A 12,216-nucleotide genomic window follows, 5' to 3' on the forward strand; every position below is an offset into this window, starting at 1 on the left:
CTTCACTGTCTCTTTGGAAATCAATGGGACCCATTGTCAGATTTGTGTTCTTGAATGGACGAGTATCAATGCGTCTCTCAATTCTTCCCATCATTGGATCCAATTCTTCTTTCTTCTTCTTCTCCTCTTGGACAGCCATTTCAACTTCATAGACTGCTTCCATATCCTAATTCTTCTTTCTCCTCTTTGCACTCTATCATTGTATCCTATTTTATTTGGTTCATTCATGAGTATTTTATGTTCTTGGAATATGATGATTTACGTCCTAATTTTCAAACATAATTACCATTCAGTGATTAATATTTGTTAGCCAAACCGGTATATTCTTTATAACATTTCATACTAATTATTTAATAAATGAGATTGTATTGAAAACATCCCCTTTTTAGAATTATAAATAGTCTCTCGAATAATTATAATATTATATCCTAATTTTTGTATTGACTTTATGCCAGGGGTTTGGGCCAAACAAAATTGACAGATCATTTAACCCATTAAGCTTGAGTTATGATATTTGGTATATGAGTCAATCTAATATGGTAATAGGACTCGAAAAATCTACTCAATGGAGTTAGATGACTCATCATAGCGTTGAGTCATCACTAAGTTATGTCACACATGCATCATGTTAAGATTCGATTTGAGTTATATTGAGATTTGACGAGAATGTCAATCTCTTGAGTGAGGAAAATGATAAAACTCCAATTAGTATCACATCGAAAGTGGACAAAAACTAATATTAATTTATAAAGATATGATTAGTATATCATTATCAACCTTAGGATAAGTATTTTGACTAATGATCTTAATAAGCTTTTTAAGCTCATGATATTTACCCATTATAATAAATAATTTAGTATTAAAGTCATATATATATATAATATACATACCCATTAATGTTTAATATATTTTTTAATTTAAAAATTATATATATATATATATATATATATATATATATATATATATATATATATATATATATATATATATATATAATGACATACATGATGTTCATATGTCAATTCGAACTAGACCTATCATTTATGTGCTAATGTATTAACCAATCCGATATCTCAACTACAATGTTATGTTTAATATGTTAGATAACAGGCCTATGATGATCAAAAAGTATGTTGGCTTTTCATTAGAAAGGTCTTAGCAACATGAATATTCTGTCTTTTATTTGACGTTACTAAAGCCTTCATCCCACTAACATCTCTATCATCACAATGAGCACTTTTATGAAAGGTCATAAAGCCTAACCCACAAGTGATATCAGACTAGCATATATGTTATTGTATTGCATTTCAATACAAATTTGATTCTTTAAACACTATCCTACCCCATTTCTAAGATACAGAAGAACAATAGCTAGATTCTAAGATAAGGAATATTCCTCTTGAAATGCATGTATGCATATGGACAATATAATATCAGGAGGGTTGACATGAAGTAGCATTTTATAACATGCATACGGGGACTTGTGCTATAGTTATGGGCGATACATATCGGTCCGATGGTATATTGGTACGTGGACCGTCCGCTACCGGATGGAACGTGCTACAACATTACAGTAATTGACCGTTTGGAATCCTTTTTCATAGTATTTAAACCCCTTCATAAACTATCTCAAACTTTTTTTTTTCTCATATTTATACTCTCTTAAACTTTACAAAACAATGAATTTTGAATTGAATCAAGACTAATTTGAGAAGATTAAAAGAAAAAACTTTCTAATCAAGAGATATGTTTACATGAGGACAATTCGTAATGGACTGAAATACTTACATAAGATATTCTTCAAAGTCCAAAGATATGTAATACTATTCTTACCTAATTTACATTAATTTTACTAAACTTATGCTATTACTATATTTATTTCTAACTTAAAAATCCTATCTTAACTTCTTTTTTCAGATATTTTTGGAGGGTTTTACACCTAAATTAGGTGTACCGCTTGGTATGTCTTGACGTATCGCTTGATACACAGTATCGTACCTTACGGAATCAACTTCGAAACACCGGTACGATACAATACTGCATAGATTCTAATTATTAGTAAAACCTTGAAAAGAATGTTTTGGAGTATTCTAATATATTTGATCTTGTTTCTGACAACACAAGCAAGTCATAGAAAAAGAGAGTTCATAGTCAAATATTATCTAATGATTGGTTGAAATATGATATGCTGAGTAAGTTGACATCGACTGTTGTAAAAGTTACTTAAAAAAATCTCATGAGGATAAGAGACGAAAAATTTTATTGGGTCTATCTATAGAATTTGGAGGATTGAAAGGTCATGCAGGATGTCTCTCTTATCTGCAAGATTATAGGAAATCTACTCCATGCTTAACAACTCTAATTAGTTGGCTTATCTGATAAAAGTTTTTACTATTAATATTAAGGTCTTAAATTATAATTTAAAGTTTGGTAATGATGAATTCGATTAATACCCTATTTGTTACCATTTTTATGGATGACAAATGATCAATTTTTAGAGACTCTTTAATCATATTCGGGAGTGATTTGAGTAAAAAGATGTGCAATTTAAATCAGTTTCTAATATCAATTCGGATACATAGTTAATCTTTTAATATATATTTTTTTAAAATTGAGTGAGATAGAACAAGATTTGTGAGTGAATAAAATTAATGGAAGGAGTGGCTAATTAAATCTCTTGCTACGACATCAAGTGTTGTACTTCGATATCACTAATTAATAAAAGTAGCTCATAAATAATGTAATACACTAAATGTATAATATGATAATGTCAATATTTGAATAGTTAGTTATCACAAGAATTTATAACAAGTAAATATTCTACTTATGTCATCACCCGGGATTGATAGTGGAGTTTAGGATGGCACCAAATCTACCTAAAATCTCTGTTTTATTCTCATATTATTCTCGATTCGGGTTAATAATAATCCTATATTAATCTACACAAGAAATATAAATTATTATTTATTAACATTAGTTTTGATTGTCTATACAATTAGTATTAGGATAAGGAGATTTAGGCTAATGATACTAAAATAATAATAAGATTCTTTCGATGTTTAAATTAGTTTAGGAATCGAAAGTTTTTTTTCGATTTAAGAATCATTAGTTCTGAATTAAAATCAAAATTATTAATTTTAATGTTATTTTTTTATTTTTTTAAATTACTCTTCCAATTAGTCATTTATTAAAGTGTTGAAAATGACAAATGCATCTCTCAATTCTTCTTCTTCTCCTCTTGGACAGCCATTTCAACTCATAGACTGCTTCCTATCTCCAATTCTTCTCCTCTTTGCACTCTATCATTGTATCTCTTTGAGCTTATTTTTATTTTTATTTTATTTTTTTTGCCTTTCCATTTGGTTCATTCATGAGTATTTTATGTTCTTGGAATATGATGGTTTACATTGCAACCCTAATTTTCAAACATAATTACCATTCACATTCAGTGATTAATATTTGTTAGCCAAATCAGTATATTCCTTATAATATTCCATATTAATTATTTAATAAATGAGATTGTATTGGAAATATCCTCTTTTTATAATTATAAATAGTCTCTCAAATAATTACAATATTACACCCTAGTTTTTGTGTTGACTTTATGCCATGTGTTTCTTCCACTTTATATCTACTAATTGCTTATTAATGGAACATCTCTATTAACCCACTATAACAAATAGTTTAGTACTAAAGTCATACCTTCCTATGTTTAATATATTTTTCATTTAAAAAAAAAAATATATATATATATATATATATTATATTATATGACATACATGATGTTCATATGTATCATTTATATGCTAATGTATTAACCAATCCGATAAGTCAACTAAAACTCTATATTTAATATGTTAGATAACAGTTCTATGATGATCAAAAGGTATGTTGGCTTTTCATTAAAAAGGTCTTAGAAACATGAATATTCTCTCTTTTATTTGACTTTACTTAAGCCTTCATCCCACTAACATCTATATCATCATCATCACTATGAGTACTTTTGTGGAGGCTCATAAAGCCTAACCCACAAGTGATATCAAACTAGCATATATGTTATTGTATTACATTTTAATACAAGTTTGATTCTTTAAACACTATCCTACCTCATTCTAAGGTACAGAAGAACAGTAGCTGACATTATAATATCAGGAGGGTTGACATGAAGGCATTTATAGCATGCTTATGGAGACTTGTGAATGCAAGTGTCTGACATTCTAATAACACTCTAAAACTATTTGTAAAAGTCTTGAAAAGAATGAGTATTCTAATATATTTGATCACATTTCAGACAATACAAACAAGTCTTAAAGAAAAAGAGAGCTCATAGTCAAATCTTATCTAATGATTGGTTGAAATATGATATCCTGAGTAAGTTGACATCAACTCAACTGTTGTAGAAGATATTAAGAAAAAAAATCTCATGAGGATACTAGAAGAATTTTTTTTTTGGGTCTATATGTAGAATTTGGAGGATCGAAAGGTCATCAGAATGATATTGAATTAAATGAAAATATTAGTTGACTTATCTGGTAAAAATTTTGACTATTAATATTAAAGTTTGACTATGATGAATATGATTAATACCCTATTTGTTACCGTTTTTATGTATAGCAAATCTTTGTTTTCCTCATTTGATACCTAAGAATCTTTAATTGAATTTGGGAGTGATTTGAGTAAAAAAAAAGTGTTTAGCATAAATCATTGAAAATTTTTTAAAATTTAGATTTTTTAAATTAATTTTTTTTAAAAAAATTAATTTTTTTTAAATTTAGATTTTTTTAAATTAAATTGTTTTAAAATTTAGATTTTTTTAAAATTAAATTTTTTTAAATTTAGATTTTTTTTAAATTTTAATTGGTTCAAAAGGGCAGATTAATCAATGAAATCAGATTCTAATTCAGTTCTGATTTGGACCAAACTAGTGAATGAATAGTAAAGTTTTTTGATGAGTCATTCAAATCGTCACGCATGAACGACGACTTTGTGTGATGACTGTGCATCCTCGTTGACCGGGAGGCATCCTGACTCGATCCTTGTTTACTTTCCCATATCATTCATTATTAACTGTATCCTAATGTAGATAATTCACGAGACTAAACCTATCGATGGCCCATGGCGAAGCCGAAGGGCAGCGAGCGACCCTGTACCCCGCGGCCGCTGCCGACCGGTGTACATGGAGCGTGACAGCTTAAGCACCACCACACCGTGCAAGGACGGCGGGCCAAATGTCTTCCCCACCGGGCGGAGTTCGTCCCATCACTATCCGCCTACAGTGGCCGTGAGAGCGTGCAGTCATACTGATCCCAAACTCTTGGTACCCACCAACTCTGCGTGTGGGATCCACTTCTAAGCTCGCCACGAGCCAATTTGACGCTACACCAAATCGGCAAAAGCTAAGATACGCTTTTGACTGCGATAGCCATACATGGCTTTTGTTGCTTCCACGACAACCTTTAAACTCGAGGAATTAAGAGCAGAGTTTTTCTACGTGGATTAAACTAACTTTGCAAAGCATTGTTGTTATCCAACAGTCATTAAGTTTGAAGTTTAATGTGGCTATGAGGAACTTATAACTTATCCTTTTCCACATTAATGTATCCTTAACACTAGTCTTTCTTGGTGGCAACCCATTCAAAATTCGCCAGCATTAAGACGTACTCGCCGTTGGATTGGTGGACGCCACATGGGTTCGTCATCCTCTTCAATCGAAAGCAGGTATGAGAGCGGGTAGACTGAAGGGGGAATAAAACCCATTAATTGGACCAAAATAAAGAAGAGCCACGAACCTAACACTTGTCCTTCCGACGCCGTCATATACGTATGGATTTTGACCCATTCGGTCACCACCCGACAGCGGCGACAAACAAGGTCGTGGGCCCCAGCCGTAAATGCCGTCTTGCTCCGTCCTGCCCCCGAGGCCACGTTGCTGCGCTACGCCTCCCTCCTCCTCCTACTCGATGCTTGCCCACAGCAACCTCTCCTCTCCCGTTCTATTTCCACACGCTTATACTCTTCGTGCCCTCTGTTGCTTCCTCCTCCTTCGCACCGAGTCTCTCTCTCATGGTTGTCAAACCGCGAGAGTATTTGGTGCTGCGGATACGTGACGGGGCAGAAAGTGTCGCCACCAACACAACCACATGCAGCCACCACAAGCACAACACCCCGCTGGAAAATTCTCCACGACTCATCCATCCCTCCGTCCGAGTCTCCTACTCGACCTTGTTCTCCTCGCGAGGGGTTAACGTCAATGATTGTGAGTTGCTTCCGCCCCTTGCGTGTCGCAGTCGTCGACACGGCCTGCAATATTATGCTCCGGGTGGACTACCATGGTCTCCCGTGGCTCCTATTCCGCGTTTTCTCCTATGACAACCACCGAGGGAGGCCACGGGTGTAACGGGAGCTCCTTTCGACGCCGCCCCTCCGGGGAGCTCTGTTTCCCCTCTTCTCCTGGTGTTTGAGGTGCGAGGCGATCGGTTTCTGCAGGGCCGGCGTCGGCATGTATGAGACACGCCACCGGGAGCGCAGCGCCGAGAGGGCTCTCACCGTGGGCAATGGTTACGTGGAGATCGATCCCACCTGTCGGTATGGACGTGTAAGCTCTCTGCCGATCACCCATCAATCCATCCATCCTTTGTTTATGCTTTCAAACAAGAAAATTAATTGATCTCTACTTCTTTCCTCCTGTTCTGAGACGGCTGCTGCAACAACTGTGTGCCATCATGCTTACTAACTGGGTTCTCTGCATGCTTCTTGACTGGTTTAGGCTCTCTTTCAGTGAGTAGCTTAGCGATTCTTTGATGGCAAGAATACCGCTTGTTTGCCTTGTGTGGTCTTTGGAAGGATCATCTCTTGATGTTTCTCCTCCATCTGATCAAGTTGATGCACAAATCTATTTGAAGATCCATGGCAAGCTCCTGGTAAAGATAAGAAATAACAATTAGATCACACCAACCCTCACGATCGCCTCTCTAGTTTAATCATTCACGGTCTCTGATCCCAATACTTTACGTTTCTTATGTCATCCCATCTGTGGCACTAAGCCATGCTATAACTTATTAATGAAACTGATGCATCTTGATATTTCCATACCAACTGCATGAACTAAGATCTAAGGGTAAAAGATCAGCAGTGTCATAACAGGTGGAGATTAAATATATGCTATACAATTCAGAAATATTTAGATTTGGTCTGCTTCAATAATAGAGGGATGGATTCTGACTATCAATAATTGCAGCTAAAATTCTTTGTTTCTGTTGTCTGCAATGGAGATTCCTCATGAGGATAAGAACACATTGAAAGACTACAGAGATGCCTTTACCAAAAAGAAGGAATATTTTTGGCAATAGAAGCCTGCCCCATGTTGCTATGTGGAGAGTGACCTGCACCCTTGTGGTGTTGATGAGCACTTTGAATCGGTGACCATGATCTCAGCCCTTTGTATAAGACCCACCACCATTGTTTGTCACCCATCCTGTGATGATGAGGTGAATGATATGGATGTGATGTGTCCTGTCAGTGAGAAATTGTGTGTATCTAACATAATTTATGGGATTGGATTGGGTAGGTTATCGGTCATACTTTTTCTTTACTTGTGGTCTAAATCAATTGCTTCATAGAATTAATGGCTTCCTCCAAACATAGCCCGCTATTTCTTGACCTCATGTTTGGAGGAAGTCAGATATGGTATATGATATTCTGAAAGTATGAATTTTTTTTTGACTTTTTAGCTTCTAAGAAGAAAAAGTTTAGTGGTTTCAGATGAGTTCTAGCATTCACAGGAGAAGACAATTTAGTCAATGAACTAAAAATGACAAGCATAGATCATATTTCTCCATCTTCATCAACACATGTTTCACATATAGATAAGAAAATGGTGATTGTTATGCACATCTCTCTCTCTCTCTCTCTCTCTCTCTCTGTGTGTAGTGAATGATAAGCTCACTTGCTGCAGAGCATTATTCTGTTCCAGTTTATGCTGTTAATAATGCAGAATTCTCACTCTTTCTCTTTCACATGCAATGACAGTTTGATGAAGTGCTTGGCAAAGGAGCCACCAAAACAGTGTATCCTCCACAAATAAGTTGTCATCGATCATGCTATTTAATAACTATTCTTAATTTAAAACAATTGAAAATGTCATCGAACATGGATTTGAAAGTGTATGTCTCAGATTTTGTGACATGAGTTCCTTAACAAAGGGATTCTTCAGATACAAGGCGTTTGATGAGCTAAATGGCACCGAGGTTGCATGGAACCAGGCAAAGATCTGCAACGTGCTGCAATCGCCCGATGTGCTGCAGCGGATGTACTCAGAGGTGCACCTCCTCAGCTCCCTCCACCATGAATCCCTTATCCGATTCCATACCTCATGGATCGACGTCGAGAACAGGACATTCAACTTCATCACCGAGATGTTCAGCTCTGGTACCCTCCGAGAGTATGTTCGATTACCCAATCTTGATGTCACACACCGTACAAGTTTGTTCTCTGAAAGCTTAAGTCACAGTGTTGTTCTTCGTACGAGCGACTAGTTGTTCTGCTACTGATCCATGGAGATGGAATTCAGGTACCGGAAGAAATATCCACGAGTTGATATCAGAGCCATCAAAAGCTGGGCTCGACAGATCCTGAAAGGCCTCGTCTACTTGCACGGCCACGACCCTCCGGTGATACACAGGGACATCAAGTGCGACAACATCTTTGTCAACGGCCATCTTGGGGAGGTCAAGATCGGCGACCTCGGCCTGGCAGCTGTTCTCAAGGGTTCACAGTCTGCACACAGTGTCATTGGTAAGTCTTGATCCTTCCTCTCAGCTGTAATGTGTGCAGAAAGATGATGGTAAGCAGCCTCTTAATGGTTGCTTCTACGAGGCATTGTGCTTCCTAACACTCTACACTGTCATTGTTTTGCTGTAGGCACGCCGGAGTTCATGGCACCGGAACTTTACGAAGAGGAGTACAACGAGCTGGTGGATATATACTCGTTCGGCATGTGTGTGCTCGAGATGCTCACTTCTGAGTACCCCTACAGCGAATGCTTCAATCCAGCTCAAATCTACAAGAAAGTCACTTCGGTAAGAAACTGCAGGGTGTCTAATCTCATGACCTTCGATTTCTCCATTCAATTCCGGCACTGAAACCTTGAGCTGCGGGAATGCTTGTTCGTCCAGGGAAAGCTGCCGGACGCATTCCACCGCATCAAAGATCCCGAGGCCAAGCGATTCATCGGAAGATGCCTCGAAAACGTCGCGAAGAGATCATCGGCCAAGGAGCTCCTTCTCGATCCCTTTCTCGCGTTAGATGATCATCATGTCCCAATGTTGCCCTTGAAGAACATTCCTGTCCATGTAGTTAAGGACATGAGATCACGAGGCCATGATCACCTGCACTTGCTCGAGGCCGGCGACGTTACCTGCACCGCGAGGAGAACTGACATGACTATCACGGGGAAGATGAATCCGGAGGGCGATACCATCTTCCTTAAAGTTCAGATTGCTGACAGAGAAGGTACAGAGCTCAGCTGTGACAGAAATCATATCAGGAGCAGAACACTAAATTAACTTGATATGTCTGTGATCATTCTGGCTAGGGCAAGTGAGGAACATATACTTCCCGTTCGACGTGGTGAGTGACACTCCCATGGACGTGGCAAATGAGATGGTGAAGGAGCTTGAGATAACGGATCGAGAGCCGTCGGAGATTGCAGGGATGATAGCTCAGGAGATCGCAGTTTTGGTGCCGGATTGGAAGGCAAGAGGTGGACACAGTGATCTCCATCATGTCTACAACTACGCGGATGATGCCGAAGACGGGTGCAATCACCCATTCTACAATCTTTCCTCCCCTGCTTCCTCCCCGGGCTCTGCCTTCGGAGCAGGGCAGTATATGGGTGTGTTGGGTCTGCAGCAGCATCCTCATCAGGAAGGATGGCTTCGAGGTGCGCATCCTGCAACACAGCCAGCACATATTCGATGCTATCACTTGCAAAATGGATGAGGTGTTTTGTGGTCATTCCTGTGTTGAATCATCATTGATGCAGGTGGCCTGTTTTCTGATGACGATGACATGAGCTCCACTCACTCAGGCAAGTATTCTGCCCTGAATTACACCTCAGGTAACGAGCAAGAAAGCGAGATGAGCTCCCACCATAGCGAAAGCAGCCACAACGCCACCAAGTTCTGCGCAGATGAAAGACACAGAGAAGACACCTCCTTAGCTAACCAGATGGAGAAGAAGTGCAACGTATCGTCACCGGAGCCCTCAAGGAAATCTAGAAGTAGAACTAAAGGGGTCGAGAGGCCGGCAGAGAACCGCCGGTTGAGTAGGAACCTCTCGATGGTGGATATGCGGAGTCAGCTGCTTCATCGGAATCTGGTCGACCAGCTCAAGAAGCGCTTGTTCAAGACGGTGGGCGCCGTCGAGCATATCGGCTTCCAGATGCCGTCTGATGGCTCTCGTCGGCCTCCGTCGTCGTCCTCGTCTCGATGTGATGGTAGGAAGCATCAACAGCAAGGTCATGCGAGGGGAAGAAGATAAAACAGGCTTCAGAAAGAACATTCTCATCGAATTTTCGTGTATTCATGTAACGGGTAGCTTCGAGACTGGTGTTCGATGCGAAGAGGTCATCGATCTGCCGCTGTGAATTCTTCACCTCGTCGTCATCTGTGTTTTGAGTTTATTCGAGTGTTTGTAATGCAAAATCTAAGAATAAAGTTTTCCAAGGTTACTAAAGATTTACCAAGTTCTCAATCTCTCTGGTTTACTGTGTTACTCTCACACAATTCCTTATAATATGCAATACAGCGTCGAATTATACTCATTTACGAATGACCGAACGATTTCTTTGTGCAAGTGTATACGATAACCTCATCACTCGAAACTGTCCATTTGTTGTTTTATGAAAAATGGAGATAGAATTAAATTGATTTATAGTTTCAAAATAAAAAAAAATCAATCATTCGAAACTTCATTTGATATATTTATTATTAATAAAACTTCACTCTAGAAACTCATACATTCTTTTTTTAATTAAAATAGAGGAAGAGTTTTGTTGGGATGTGTTAGAGATTAGGCAATAATTATTTTATTAAAAATAATTTTAAATAAATATAGCATTAGAATCACATGCAAAGAACCTAAATGTCCTTCACACCTTCCGGCATCCATCCATTGTATGTATACTTCACGTGGAAGTCTCAGTCCCGCAAATCCTGATCTAATCATATCACTCCATGCAATTCATGTGTACACACACACACACACCGCCAAGTCCCGACATGAGAAGATCGCCTTTGTTCACCAAATAAGTGACCCAACGTGGCATATAATGGTTGAAGTCTTTCGCTTTCTCATCCAATCACAATCGCCCATCTGACTAGGTCAAATCTATCTCTCGATATTTAATAGACGGACGGTTGAGATCAATAAGAAAAGAGGGACGGATGGTTCACGAGCGTGATCGGAAAAGCCGGCGCTTGGAGAAGTCAAAGAGTCAAAGTTTGACCAAATCGATCGCCTTTCCCGTGAAGGCGTGCACGGTGTCGTCTCTGATTGTTCCAAAGAAAAATACCACAGCTGAATTAACATAGAAGAAAAAGAAAGAAAGCATTTGATATTATCCTACGAAAAGTTTACATATTGATCGAATAGTATCAATCTGCTACAACAACAAATCAAATGAAAAAAAGTATAGTATGATGCTAATCTAATTATATATATATATGTATATAGCTTCAAAATTTCCTAAAAAGGAGAAAATAATTATCCTCCATCAACTCTATCACCCGCTAGTTCTTGTTGTTGCTGTTGATTCCTGGGCTCGGTCCCGAGGGCGGCGAAGGCCCCCTGGGGAGGAGATTGAGTAGAAGCGGCTTGTACTTCTCCGCGAGCTGCTCCTTTCTCGAGTTGGAGCAAGGAGCACTGCCGGGGTGAGACTCCGGCGACGGAACGAGTACTCGACCGTCGTTACTTGGATCCACGGCTTTTATGGGCCTGCAAGAGGACAGCTGTGGCATGACGATGAAGACGAAGAGGAGGAGGAGGAGAAGAAGGAAGTGCGAGCGGATTTGGAATGAGGCCGCCATTGATGAGATGAGTTATTTGCTTGAGGATTCCGAGGCGAGAGAGGAGGAGACAAGGGGAACAATGCGTGCCAAGATTTAGTTATGGGAACAGAAGCAAAGACAGAGGAGTTTATAATGGCGTGGAGGTCGA

The 12,216-nt window shown here is 38.6% G+C and overlaps 1 protein-coding gene across 1 annotated transcript; it reads left to right on the forward strand.

Annotated features, from left to right (window-relative positions):
- The first annotated feature begins 5,940 nt into the window (after nucleotides 1-5,940).
- Nucleotides 5,941-10,734, forward strand: LOC135597543 (probable serine/threonine-protein kinase WNK5). The gene is made up of 8 exons (XM_065090623.1): nucleotides 5,941-6,595; nucleotides 8,029-8,066; nucleotides 8,213-8,440; nucleotides 8,570-8,793; nucleotides 8,920-9,077; nucleotides 9,174-9,510; nucleotides 9,593-9,940; nucleotides 10,043-10,734. Exons 1-8 carry the CDS (start codon nucleotides 6,500-6,502, stop codon nucleotides 10,537-10,539), a joined length of 1,926 nt encoding a protein of 641 aa, XP_064946695.1. The 5' UTR covers nucleotides 5,941-6,499; the 3' UTR covers nucleotides 10,540-10,734.
- Nucleotides 10,735-12,216: the final 1,482 nt, after the last annotated feature.

This window comes from Musa acuminata, chromosome BXJ1-11 (genome assembly GCF_036884655.1).
Source record: "Musa acuminata AAA Group cultivar baxijiao chromosome BXJ1-11, Cavendish_Baxijiao_AAA, whole genome shotgun sequence".
NCBI lineage: Eukaryota > Viridiplantae > Streptophyta > Magnoliopsida > Zingiberales > Musaceae > Musa > Musa acuminata.

Bases quoted from the DNA above. Each gene is read 5' to 3' on its own strand.
- LOC135597543 (XM_065090623.1), top strand. From the start codon at position 6,500: ATGTATGAGACACGCCACCGGGAGCGCAGCGCCGAGAGGGCTCTCACC. The intron at 6,596-8,028 runs GTAAGCTCTCTG...ATGCAATGACAG, and splicing joins CCACCTGTCGGTATGGACGT to TTTGATGAAGTGCTTGGCAA. The intron at 8,794-8,919 runs GTAAGTCTTGAT...GTTTTGCTGTAG, and splicing joins GTCTGCACACAGTGTCATTG to GCACGCCGGAGTTCATGGCA.